Here is a 13488-nt window from a genome sequence, read left to right as displayed (position 1 = left end):
TGTGTGTGTGCATACGCATATGTGTGTGTCTCAGTGTGTGTGCGAGTACATCAGTGTGTGTGTGTGTGTGAGTACATCAGTGTGTGTGTGTGTGTGTGTGTGTGTGTGTGTGTACATCAGTGTGTGTGTGTGTGTGTGTGTGTGTGTACATCAGTGTGTGTGTGTGTGTGTGTGTGTGTGTGTGTGAGTACATCAGTGTGTGTGTCATCTCCAACTCACCACGTTGTTGAGAGAGGCCATGTCACACATGTTGTCAGCCAGCAGAGAACACACCTCCTGCTGTCCCCAGTGAGCAGCAGCATGCAGGGCTGTCCAGCCATCCACATCACCACTGTCCAAATCCAGACCACACTGGAGCAGGACCCTGTGGGGGGGTTGATTAGATAGAGGTGATAGAGAGGAAACACGAGGATGGGAGGACAACAGGACGGGAGGACACGAGGACAAGAAGACATGAGGATATGAGGACAAGAAGACACGAGAGGACACGAGGATGGGAGGAAAATAACCACACGAGGATGGGAGGACAAGAAGACACAAGGATGGGAGGACAAGAGGACACGGGGATGGGAGGACAAGAGAACGGGAGGACAACAGAACGGGAGGACATGAGGACAACAGGATGGGAGGACACGAGGATGGGAGGACAAAGGACACGAGGACAAGAACCACAAGAGGATGGGAGGACAAGAAGACACGAGGACAAGAGGACAAGAAGACACGAGGACACGAGGATGGGAGGACAGAGAACACGAGGACAGGAGGTCACGAGGATGGGAGGACAGAGGACACGAGGATGGGAGGACACAAGGATGGGAGGACAAGAACCACACGAGGACATGAGGACAACAGGACAGGAGGACAACAGGACAACAGGACAGGAGGACAACAGGATGGGAGGACAACAGGACAGGAGGAAGGGAGGACAACAGGACAGGAGGAAGGGAGGACAACAGGACAACAGGACGGGAGGACAACAGGACAGGAGGACAACAGGACGGGAGGACAACAGGACGGGAGGACAACAGGACAGGAGGAAGGGAGGACAACAGGACAACAGGACAACAGGACGGGAGGACAACAGGACGGGAGGACAACAGGACGGGAGGACAACAGGACGGGAGGATAACAGGACGGGAGGACAGGAGGACAACAGGACGGGGGGACAACAGGACGGGAGGACAACAGGACGGGAGGACAACATTACGGGAGGACACGAGGACAGGAGGACAACAGGACAGGAGGATGACTAACAGCTGCTGTTTGCTGGTCTACTGTGGTACAAAACTAGAAACACTCGCCGTCTAGCACCTGACTCACCGACTAGCACCTGACTCGCCGTCTAGCACCCGACTCGCCGACTAGCACCCGACTCGCCAACTAGCACCTGACTCGCCGACTAGCACCTGACTCACCGACTAGCACCTGACTCGCCGTCTAGCCCCTGACTAGCACCTGACTCGCCGTCTAGCACCTGACTCGCACCTGACTCACCGACTAGCACCTGACTCACCGACTAGCACCTGACTCACACCTGACTCGCCGTCTAGCCCCTGACTAGCACCTGACTCGCCGTCTAGCACCTGACTCGCACCTGACTCACCGACTAGCACCTGACTCACCGACTAGCACCTGACTCACACCTGACTCACCGACTAGCACCTGACTCGCCGTCTAGCACCCGTCTAGCACCCGACTAGCACCCGACTAGCACCCGACTCGCCGACTAGCACCCGACTCACTTCATGACCTCTATGTAGCCCTTGGCCGCGGCCACGTGCAGCGCTGTGGCCTTGGTGTTGGGGTGAGGTGTCAGCACGCCACTTCCTGCCAGCACCGCGTTGGCATCCGCCAGCATCACCCGCTCCTCTTCCCTCCTCGCCAGATCTACATCCACCCCTGGGGACAGAGAGAGACGGACATAGTTAGGGGAGATTAAATAAAGGCTACATTGAGAGAGGGAGAGTAATAATCTGTGTATTCTCTGTTGGTGAGTCTAAAAATGTTACTTAACAGAAACCGATAGCTTTTAAAGATCAACGATGATGGTTAAATCAGAACTTGTCACCTTGTAAAAAAAACAGTAGTAATCCCCCAGCTTTTACCTTTGATTATCAACACTGACAATGTCAACATAATACATCTAAAAGTCCAATATTACATTTAAAAAAAAAAAAATTTCCTGTCATATATTATTATTATTCCTCTTATGCCCGTTTCTGATTTTGTTTCAGAATCTTAAAAAGGGTGTAGTCATTCTAACCATGACTTAAAATACAGCAGTTGCATTAGGAGCAGCACTAATGACATTTTGTTACGTCACAATATCACAAGGACGTGGAATTCAACAGCAGGCGTTATTGTGTTTTGGAGGAAGAGAGAAAGCGTGTACTGTGCTTCTCCGAGGACGGTTGACATGGCTACTTAACAATTCCCTGATAACCTAAAAAAAAAAAACTGATGGTGAAGATGGTGAACCTCATTTACCACAAGTTTTACTCAGTCCAGCAGCCACGTTATGTAACACGCAGACTACATAACAATTCATAGTTACCCTGCTTCTAGATCACTCCCTTCAAATGTAGCCTACATAGACACTACATAACAATTCATAGTTTACCCTGCTTCTAGACCGCTCAATTCAAATGTAGCCTACATAGACACTACATAACAGTTCATATCATGTTTCTAGATCTCTTCAAATGTAGCCTACATAGACACTACATAACAGTTCATATCATGTTTCTTGATCTCTCTTCAAATGTAGCCTACATTGACACTATATAACAGTTCTTATGTTTCTAGATCTCTCTCTTCAAATGTAGCCTACATAGAGCCTACATAACAGTTCATACCTTGTTTCTTGATCTCGCCCTTCAGCAGTCTCTCCATAGCATCCTCAGTGGCAACATCCAGAGGAAGCTCTCCTTCACTGTTCACCGCTCCCACACGGGCACCGTGCTCTATCAGGTACCTGCAACATACACACATATTATAAAGGTTCCTACACACAGAACGGTTCCCACACCCAGAAAGGTTCCTACACACAGAACGGTTCCCACACACAGAACGTTTCCTACACCCAGAACGGTTCCCACACCCAGGAAGGGTCCCACACCCAGGAAGGGTCCTACACCCAGAACGGTTCCGACACCAAGCACAGAAAGGTTCCTAGTCTACGCAGAATGGTTCCTAGTCCACGCAGGAAGGTTCCTAGTCCACGCAGGAAGGTTCCTAGTCCACGCAGGAAGGTTCCTAGTCCACGCAGGAAGGTTCCTAGTCCACGCAGAAAGGTTCCTAGTCCACGCAGAAAAGTTCCTAGTCCACGCAGAAAGGTTCTTAGTCCACGCAGAAAGGTTCCTAGTCCACACAGAACCGGTTCCTAGTCCACACAGAAAGGTTCCTAGTCCACACAGAAAGGTTCCTAGTCCACACAGAAAGGTTCCTAGTCCACACAGAAAGGTTCCTAGTCTACACAGCTATACTTGTACACGGAGAGAACGAGCTCGGGAATTGAAGTTCATCAGATATGATCATCAGCTGTGTAGATGTGTTAGTGCTGACGTTACCTCTCATGGTCATGCTATTTACTGCCAAACGGTGTGAGACCATGAGCATAGGAGTTGGCTATTCAGAACAAACAGATACCCATCAGCTATCAGGCTGCAGTACACACTCAAAGTTACACTTTTTGGTGTACTATTGTATAGTAACATTACACAGCATCACATCTATGTCAATGTATTGTACAGTTCAGTAGTGTTTCTTATCCTGTTGCTGAGGATACAAATGGGTGTACATCGTTTAGTTTTTTTGCCCTAATACGAACACATCTGATTTCACTAATCAAAGACATTGATGATGAGTTGATTAGTGGAATCGTCTGTGTAGTGCTAGGGGGGGGGGGGGGGGGGGATCTACAATGTGCATCCATTTGGGACGAAGAAACACAGGTATGATGTTCGTCTGTGTAGCGTCCCCAGGACGAAGAAGGTATGACGTAACATTAGAGAAGAGAGAGGACCCACTTGGTGATCTGTATGAACCCGCAGGAGGCAGCAGCGTGGAGGGGAGTCCACCCTTCGTTGTCCCCCCGGTTCACATCACTCCCACTCTCCACCAGGAACTGGACCATCTCTGCATTCTCATCTATACACGCCTGGAGACGACAGGAAACACATGATCAAACTCTGAATCAGACTGGACAGGAGACACATGATCAAACTCTGAATCAGACTGGACAGGAGACATGATCAAACTCTGAATCAGACTGGACAGGAGACACATGATCAAACTCTGAATCAGACTGGACAGGAGACATGATCAAACTCTGAATCAGACTGGACAGGAGACACGATCAAACTCTGAATCAGACTGGACAGGAGACACATGATCAAACTCTGAATCAGACTGGACAGGAGACATGATCAAACTCTGAATCAGACTGGACAGGAGACACATGATCAAACTCTGAATCAGACTGGACAGGAGACACATGATCAAACTCTGAATCAGACTGGACAGGAGACACATGATCAAACTCTGAATCAGACTGGACAGGAGACACATGATCAAACTCTGAATCAGACTGGACAGGAGACACGATAAAACTCTGAATCAGACTGGACAGGAGACATGATCAAACTCTGAATCAGACTGGACAGGAGACACATGATCAAACTCTGAATCAGACTGGACAGGAGACACATGATCAAACTCTGAATCAGACTGGACAGGAGACATGATCAAACTCTGAATCTGACAGGACAGGAGACACATGATCAAACTCTGAATCAGACTGGACAGGAGACACATGATCAAACTCTGAATCAGACTGGACAGGAGACATGATCAAACTCTGAATCTGACAGGACAGGATACACATTATCAAACACTGTATCAGACAGGACAGGAGACACGATCAAACTCTGAATCAGACTGGACAGGAGACACGATCAAACTCTGAATCAGACTGGACAGGAGACACATGATCAAACTCTGAATCAGACTGGACAGGAGACACATGATCAAACTCTGAATCAGACTGGACAGGAGACACGATAAAACTCTGAATCAGACTGGACAAGAGACATGATCAAACTCTGAATCAGACTGGACAGGAGACATGATCAAACTCTGAATCAGACTGGACAGGAGACACATGATCAATCTCTGAATCAGACTGGACAGGAGACACATGATCAAACTCTGAATCAGACTGGACAGGAGACATGATCAAACTCTGAATCAGACTGGACAGGAGACATGATCAAACTCTGAATCTGACAGGACAGGATACACATTATCAAACACTGTATCAGACTGGACAGGAGACACGATCAAACTCTGAATCAGACAGGACAGGAGACACGATCAAACTCTGAATCAGACAGGACAGGATACACATGATCAAACTCTGAATCAGACAGGACAGGAGACATGATCAAACTGAATCAGACTGGACAGGAGACACATGATCAAAAGCTGAATCTTGACACATTGATTAAAACACTTTTTCTCATCCTAGAGATAGGCCATACATATTTGAGGTTCCAATGTCTAAGTGGGTTAGTGGGTTGGAGAAGGGTGTTAGAAACACCAGGGTTGTTGGTTCAACTCCAAGATGAATAAATACAGTCACTATCAATGTTTGCATTTGTGTCTCTTTGGATTAAAATAAATCAGCGAAATTAGCATATTTCTTCTTCTGGACTAATATGGATTTATATGGGGCAGTAGCCTGACTGTGTAGGGCAGTAGCCTGACTGTGTAGGGCAGTAGCCTGACTGTGTAGGGCAGTAGCCTGACTGTGTAGGGCAGTAGCCTGACTGTGTAGGGCAGTAGCCTGACTATGTAGGGCAGTAGCCTGACTATGTAGGGCAGTAGTCTGACTATGTTAGGCAGTAGCCTGACTGTGTAGGGCAGAATCCTGACTGTGTAGGGCAGTAGTCTGACTATGTAGGGCAGTAGCCTGACTATGTAGGGCAGTAGCCTGACTATGTAGGGCAGTAGCCTGACTATGTAGGGCAGTAGTCTGACTATGTAGGGCAGTAGCCTGACTGTGTAGGGCAGTAGCCTGACTGTGTAGGGCAGTAGCCTGACTGTGTAGGGCAGTAGCCTGACTATGTAGGGCAGTAGCCTGACTATGTAGGGCAGTAGTCTGACTATGTTAGGCAGTAGCCTGACTGTGTAGGGCAGAATCCTGACTGTGTAGGGCAGTAGTCTGACTACTGTGGACTACATAGGGCAGTAGTCTGACTATGTAGGGCAGTGGTCTGACTATGTAGGGCAGTAGCCTGACTGTGTAAGGCAGTAGTCTATGTAGGGCAGTAGTCTATGTAGGGCAGTAGTCTGACTATATAGGGCAGTAGTCTGACTACCGTGGAGTATATAGGGCAGTGGTCTGACTATGTAGGGCAGTAGTCTGACTATATAGGGCAGTAGTCTGACTACCGTGGACTACATAGGGCAGTGGTCTGACTATGTAGAGCAGTAGTCTGACTACCGTGGACTACATAGGGCAGTGGTCTGACTATTTGGGCAGTAGTCTGACTATATAGGGCAGTAGTCTGCCTACTGTGGAGTATATAGGGCAGTAGTCTGCCTATATAGGGCAGTAGTCTAACTACTGTGGACTACGTAGGGCAGTAGTCTGACTACTGTGGACTATATAGGGCAGTGGTCTGACTATATAGGGCAGTAGTCTGACTATGTAGGGCAGTAGTCTGCCTACCGTGGAATACATAGGGCAGTGGTCTGACTAAGTAGGGCAGTAGTCTGACTATGTAGGGCAGTAGTCTGACTATATAGGGCAGTAGTCTGACTATATAGGGCAGTAGTCTGACTATGTAGGGCAGTAGTCTGACTATGTAGGGCAGTAGTTTGACTATGTAGGGCAGTAGTCTGCCTACCATGGAATACATAGGGCAGTAGTCAGACTATGTAGGGCAGTAGTCAGACTATGTAGGACAGTAGTCAGACTATGTAGGGCAGTAGTCAGTCTATGTAGGGCAGTAGTCAGTCTATGTAGGGCAGTAGTCAGACTATGTAGGGCAGCAGTCAGACTATGTAGGGCAGTAGTCAGACTACGTAGGGCAGTAGTCTGACTACTGTGGACTACATAGGGCAGTGGTCTGACTATGTAGGGCAGTAGTCTGCCTACCGTGGACTACATAGGGCAGTGGTCTGACTATGTAGGGCAGTAGTCTGACTATGAAGGGCAGTAGTCTGACTATGTAGGGCAGCAGTCAGACTATGTAGGGCAGTAGTCAGACTACGTAGGGCAGTAGTCTGACTACTGTGGACTACATAGGGCAGTGGTCTGACTATGTAGGGCAGTAGTCTGCCTACCGTGGACTACATAGGGCAGTGGTCTGACTATATCGGGCAGTAGTCTGACTTTATAGGGCAGTAGTCTGACTACTGTGGACTATATAGGGCAGTAGTGCGACTATATAGGGCAGTGGTCTGCCTACTGTGGAGTATGTAGGGCTGGAGTCAGACTATGTAGGGCAGTAGTCTGACTACTGTGGACTACGTAGGGCAGTGGTCTGACTATATAGGGCAGTGGTCTGACTATATAGGGCAGTAGTCTGACTACTGTGGACTATATAGGGCAGTAGTGTGACTATATAGGGCAGTGGTCTGAATATGTAGGGCTTCTCTGACTACTATGGACAATGTAGGGCAGAAGTCTGACTACCGTGGACTATATAGGGCAGTAGTCTGACTATGTAGTGGAGTATTCTGACTATGTAGGGCAGTAGTCTGACTATATAGGGCAGTAGTCTGCCTACTGTGGACTATATAGGGCAATGGTCTGACTATGTAGGGCAGTAGTCTGCCTACCGTGGACTACATAGGGCAGTGGTCTGACTATGTAGGGCAGTAGTTTGACTATGAAGGGCAGTAGTCTGACTATGTAGGGTAGTAGTCTATGTAGGGCAGTAGTCTGACTATGTAGGGCAGTAGTCTGACTATGTAGGGCAGTAGTCTGACTATGTAGGGCAGTAGTCTGACTATGTAGGGCAGTAGTCTGACTATGTAGGGCAGTAGTCTGACTACTGTGGAGTATGTAGGGCAGTAGTCTGCCTACTATGGACTCTATAGGGCAGTAGTCTGCCTATGTAGGGCAGTAGTCTGACTATGTAGGGCAGTAGTCTGACTATGTAGGGCAGTTGTTTGACTACGTAAGACAGTAGTCTGCCTACTATGGACTCTATAGGGCAGTAGTCTGCCTATGTAGGGCAGTAGTCTGACTACGTAAGACAGTAGTCTGCCTATATAGGCCAGTAATCTGACTACTTGGCAGACATGAGTAAGTGTTTCTGTTTTATTTCCAGCTATCCAGGAGTGTGTCCACTTGATTAGCGGCACCCCTGGATAGCTGACTTTGGGTAGGTAGCTCATAAAAAGAGGTATTCTGTTTGTCTGTGTGTAGAAGGTACTGGGTAGACAGAGCCATTCTGTTTGTCTGTGTGTAGAAGGTACTGGGTAGACAGAGCCATTCTGTTTGTCTGTGTGTAGAAGGTACTGGGTAGACAGAGCCATTCTGTTTGTCTGTGTGTAGAAGGTACTGGGTAGACAGAGCCATTCTGTTTGTCTGTGTGTAGAAGGTACTGGGTAGACAGAGCCATTCTGTTTGTCTGTGTGTAGAAGGTACTGGGTAGACAGAGCCATTCTGTTTGTCTGTGTGTAGAAGGTACTGGGTAGACAGAGCCATTCTGTTTGTCTGTGTGTAGAAGGTACTGGGTAGACAGAGCCATTCTGTTTGTCTGTGTGTAGAAGGTACTGGGTAGACAGAGCCATTCTGTTTGTCTGTGTGTAGAAGGTACTGGGTAGACAGAGCCATTCTGTTTGTCTGTGTGTAGAAGGTACTGGGTAGACAGAGCCATTCTGTTTGTCTGTGTGTAGAAGGTACTGGGTAGACAGAGCCATTCTGTTTGTCTGTGGGTAGAAGGTACTGGGTAGACAGAGCCATTCTGTTTGTCTGTGGGTAGAAGGTACTGGGTAGACAGAGCCATTCTGTTTGTCTGTGTGTAGAAGGTACTGGGTAGACAGAGCCATTCTGTTTGTCTGTGTGTAGAAGGTACTGGGTAGACAGAGCCATTCTGTTTGTCTGTGTGTAGAAGGTACTGGGTAGACAGAGCCATTCTGTTTGTCTGTGTGTAGAAGGTACTGGGTAGACAGAGCCATTCTGTTTGTCTGTGTGTAGAAGGTACTGGGTAGACAGAGCCATTCTGTTTGTCTGTGTGTAGAAGGTACTGGGTAGACAGAGCCATTCTGTTTGTCTGTGTGTAGAAGGTACTGGGTAGACAGAGCCATTCTGTTTGTCTGTGTGTAGAAGGTACTGGGTAGACAGAGCCATTCTGTTTGTCTGTGTGTAGAAGGTACTGGGTAGACAGAGCCATTCTGTTTGTCTGTGTGTAGAAGGTACTGGGTAGACAGAGCCATTCTGTTTGTCTGTGTGTAGAAGGTACTGGGTAGACAGAGCCATTCTGTTTGTCTGTGTGTAGAAGGTACTGGGTAGACAGAGCCATTCTGTTTGTCTGTGTGTAGAAGGTACTGGGTAGACAGAGCCATTCTGTTTGTCTGTGTGTAGAAGGTACTGGGTAGACAGAGCCATTCTGTTTGTCTGTGTGTAGAAGGTACTGGGTAGACAGAGCCATTCTGTTTGTCTGTGTGTAGAAGGTACTGGGTAGACAGAGCCATTCTGTTTGTCTGTGTGTAGAAGGTACTGGGTAGACAGAGCCATTCTGTTTGTCTGTGTGTAGAAGGTACTGGGTAGACAGAGCCATTCTGTTTGTCTGTGTGTAGAAGGTACTGGGTAGACAGAGCCATTCTGTTTGTCTGTGGGTAGAAGGTACTGGGTAGACAGAGCCATTCTGTTTGTCTGTGGGTAGAAGGTACTGGGTAGACAGAGCCATTCTGTTTGTCTGTGTGTAGAAGGTACTGGGTAGACAGAGCCATTCTGTTTGTCTGTGTGTAGAAGGTACTGGGTAGACAGAGCCATTCTGTTTGTCTGTGTGTAGAAGGTACTGGGTAGACAGAGCCATTCTGTTTGTCTGTGTGTAGAAGGTACTGGGTAGACAGAGCCATTCTGTTTGTCTGTGTGTAGAAGGTACTGGGTAGACAGAGCCATTCTGTTTGTCTGTGTGTAGAAGGTACTGGGTAGACAGAGCCATTCTGTTTGTCTGTGTGTAGAAGGTACTGGGTAGACAGAGCCATTCTGTTTGTCTGTGTGTAGAAGGTACTGGGTAGACAGAGCCATTCTGTTTGTCTGTGTGTAGAAGGTACTGGGTAGACAGAGCCATTCTGTTTGTCTGTGTGTAGAAGGTACTGGGTAGACAGAGCCATTCTGTTTGTCTGTGTGTAGAAGGTACTGGGTAGACAGAGCCATTCTGTTTGTCTGTGGGTAGAAGGTACTGGGTAGACAGAGCCATTCTGTTTGTCTGTGTGTAGAAGGTACTGGGTAGACAGAGCCATTCTGTTTGTCTGTGTGTAGAAGGTACTGGGGTAGACAGAGCCATTCTGTTTGTCTGTGTGTAGAAGGTACTGGGTAGACAGAGCCATTCTGTTTGTCTGTGTGTAGAAGGTACTGGGTAGACAGAGCCATTCTGTTTGTCTGTGTGTAGAAGGTACTGGGTAGACAGAGCCATTCTGTTTGTCTGTGTGTAGAAGGTACTGGGTAGACAGAGCCATTCTGTTTGTCTGTGTGTAGAAGGTACTGGGGTAGACAGAGCCATTCTGTTTGTCTGTGTGTAGAAGGTACTGGGTAGACAGAGCCATTCTGTTTGTCTGTGTGTAGAAGGTACTGGGTAGACAGAGCCATTCTGTTTGTCTGTGTGTAGAAGGTACTGGGTAGACAGAGCCATTCTGTTTGTCTGTGTGTAGAAGGTACTGGGTAGACAGAGCCATTCTGTTTGTCTGTGTGTAGAAGGTACTGGGGTAGACAGAGCCATTCTGTTTGTCTGTGTGTAGAAGGTACTGGGTAGACAGAGCCATTCTGTTTGTCTGTGTGTAGAAGGTACTGGGTAGACAGAGCCATTCTGTTTGTCTGTGTGTAGAAGGTACTGGGTAGACAGAGCCATTCTGTTTGTCTGTGTGTAGAAGGTACTGGGGTAGACAGAGCCATTCTGTTTGTCTGTGTGTAGAAGGTACTGGGGTAGACAGAGCCATTCTGTTTGTCTGTGTGTAGAAGGTACTGGGGTAGACAGAGCCATTCTGTTTGTCTGTGTGTAGAAGGTACTGGGGTAGACAGAGCCATTCTGTTTGTCTGTGGGTAGAAAGCACTAGGTTATTTTCTGAGAGAGGGGGACCCACTACTTAACTACAGGCTAGTAGTCTACTCCCATCCCAGCTAGCTGAATGAACAGAGGACACTTATTTTCCTCCTTGTTGTAAATGTGATTGTGGTACAGAGAGAGAGTTTTCTACTGACGTGGGTCAGTGGTTCCTTCATTGGGTCATCAAGTGACTCATTCGTTGTGGAAATGGCCTTTTGACAACAGCAGTTAGAACGAGCAGTTAGATCGAGAATGTTTTCCATTTCTTCATCTGAAATCCCCAAAGTCCCCACCGTGGGGAAAGGAGGAACAGACAGACAGAGAGAGAGAGAGAGAGAGAGAGAGAGGAGGGGGAAGAGGGGAGAGAGAGAGAGAGAGAGAGAGAGAGAGAGAGAGAGAGAGAGAGAGAGAAAGAGAGGAGGGGGCAGAGGGGAGAGAGAGAGAGGAGGGGTCAGAGGGGAGAGAGAGAGGGGAGGAGAGCGAGGGAGAAGACAGAGAGGGGAGGAGAGCGAGGGAGATGACAGAGAGGGGAGGAGAGCGAGGGAGAAGACAGAGAGGGGACGAGAGCGAGGGAGAAGACAGAGAGGGGACGAGAGCGAGGGAGAAGACAGAGAGGGGACGAGAGCGAGGGAGAAGACAGAGAGGGGAGGAGAACGAGGGAGAAGACAGAGAGGGGAGGAGAACGAGGGAGAAGACAGAGAGGGGAGGAGAACGAGGGAGAAGACAGAGAGGGGACGAGAGCGAGGGAGAAGACAGAGAGGGGAGGAGAACGAGGGAGAAGACAGAGAGGGGAGGAGAACGAGGGAGAAGACGGAGAGGGGAGAAGAACGAGGGAGAAGACAGAGAGGGGAGGAGAACGAGGGAGAAGACAGAGGGGAGGAGAACGAGGGAGAAGACAGAGAGGGGAGGAGAACGAGGGAGAAGACAGAGAGGGGATGAGAACGAAGGAGAAGACAGAGAGGGGACGAGAACGAGGGAGAAGACAGAGAGGGGACGAGAGCGAGGGAGAAGACAGAGAGGGGAGGAGAACGAGGGAGAAGACAGAGAGGGGAGGAGAACGAGGGAGAAGACGGAGAGGGGAGAAGAACGAGGGAGAAGACAGAGAGGGGAGGAGAACGAGGGAGAAGACAGAGGGGAGGAGAACGAGGGAGAAGACAGAGAGGGGAGGAGAACGAGGGAGAAGACAGAGAGGGGATGAGAACGAAGGAATAGACAGATAGGGGAGGAGAACGAAGGAGAAGACAGAGAGGGGATGAGAGCGAGGGAGATGACAGAGAGGGGAGGAGAGCGAGGGAGAAGACAGAGAGGGGAGGAGAGCGAGGGAGAAGACAGAGAGGGGAGGAGAGCGAGGGAGATGACAGAGAGGCCTTGGACGGAAGGGATGGAAAGTTTAGAGTGTGGGCCTGTTTAATATCGGTTGCCAGGCAACTAGTGAGCAACAGGGTAGAAAAGGATGAACAGCAGGGGAATGACCACACTAGGTGACAGCAGGACCCGACCAACATATAGTCTACTTCCAAAATGGCACCCTGCTCCCCATATAAGGCCCATAAGACTCTGCCGAAAAGTAGTGTCCTATATAGGGGTCCAGTTGGGATGCAGTAAAAGCCTAGAGAGCAGAGCACTTCAACCTGTGTTGTTGTGAAAGCCAGGCTAATCTACTATAACTGATTATGATCATAATGATTGTGTCACCGAAGAGGGAACACAAATAGCCTAGTTCACTGCAGAGGTAGTACACATAGCCTAGTCCACTGCAGTGGCAATACACATAGCCTAGTCTACTGCAGTGACAATACACATAGCCTAGTCTACTGCAGTGACAATACACATGGCCTAGCCCACTGCAGTGACAATACACATAGCCTAGTTCACTGCAGTGACAATACACATGGCCTAGCCCACTGCATTGACAATACACATAGCCTAGTCTACTGCAGTGGCAATACACATAGCCTAGTTTACTGCAGTGGCAATACACATAGCCCACTGCATTGACAATACACATAGCCTAGCCCACTGCAGTGACAATACACATGGCCTAGCCCACTGCAGTGACAATACACATAGCCTAGTTCACTGCAGTGACAATACACATGGCCTAGCCCACTGCATTGACAATACACATAGCCTAGTCTACTGCAGTGGCAATACACATAGCCTAGTTCACTGCAGTGACAATACACATGGCCTAGCCCACTGC

The 13488-nt window shown here is 48.6% G+C and overlaps 1 protein-coding gene across 6 annotated transcripts in view; it reads right to left on the bottom strand.

Moving 5' to 3' along the window:
* Nucleotides 1–13488, bottom strand: part of LOC110521175 (protein phosphatase 1 regulatory subunit 12A) — a 61508-nt gene that overhangs the window by 40390 nt on the left and 7630 nt on the right. For all 6 annotated transcript variants that reach the window (XM_036969365.1, XM_036969366.1, XM_036969364.1 and 3 more), the window contains exons 2-5: nucleotides 4029–4159; nucleotides 2856–2974; nucleotides 1743–1899; nucleotides 220–364 (exon numbers count right to left, since the gene is read on the bottom strand). In XM_036969365.1, coding sequence (XP_036825260.1) covers nucleotides 220–364; nucleotides 1743–1899; nucleotides 2856–2974; nucleotides 4029–4159 — 552 coding nt within the window. The remainder of the gene's footprint in view (nucleotides 1–219; nucleotides 365–1742; nucleotides 1900–2855; nucleotides 2975–4028; nucleotides 4160–13488) is intronic.

The sequence above is a fragment of the Oncorhynchus mykiss genome, chromosome 30 (assembly GCF_013265735.2).
Source record: "Oncorhynchus mykiss isolate Arlee chromosome 30, USDA_OmykA_1.1, whole genome shotgun sequence".
Lineage (NCBI taxonomy): Eukaryota > Metazoa > Chordata > Actinopteri > Salmoniformes > Salmonidae > Oncorhynchus > Oncorhynchus mykiss.
The sequence above is the reverse complement of the archived record's forward strand: the minus strand, read 5'-3'. Positions and strand labels throughout refer to the sequence as shown.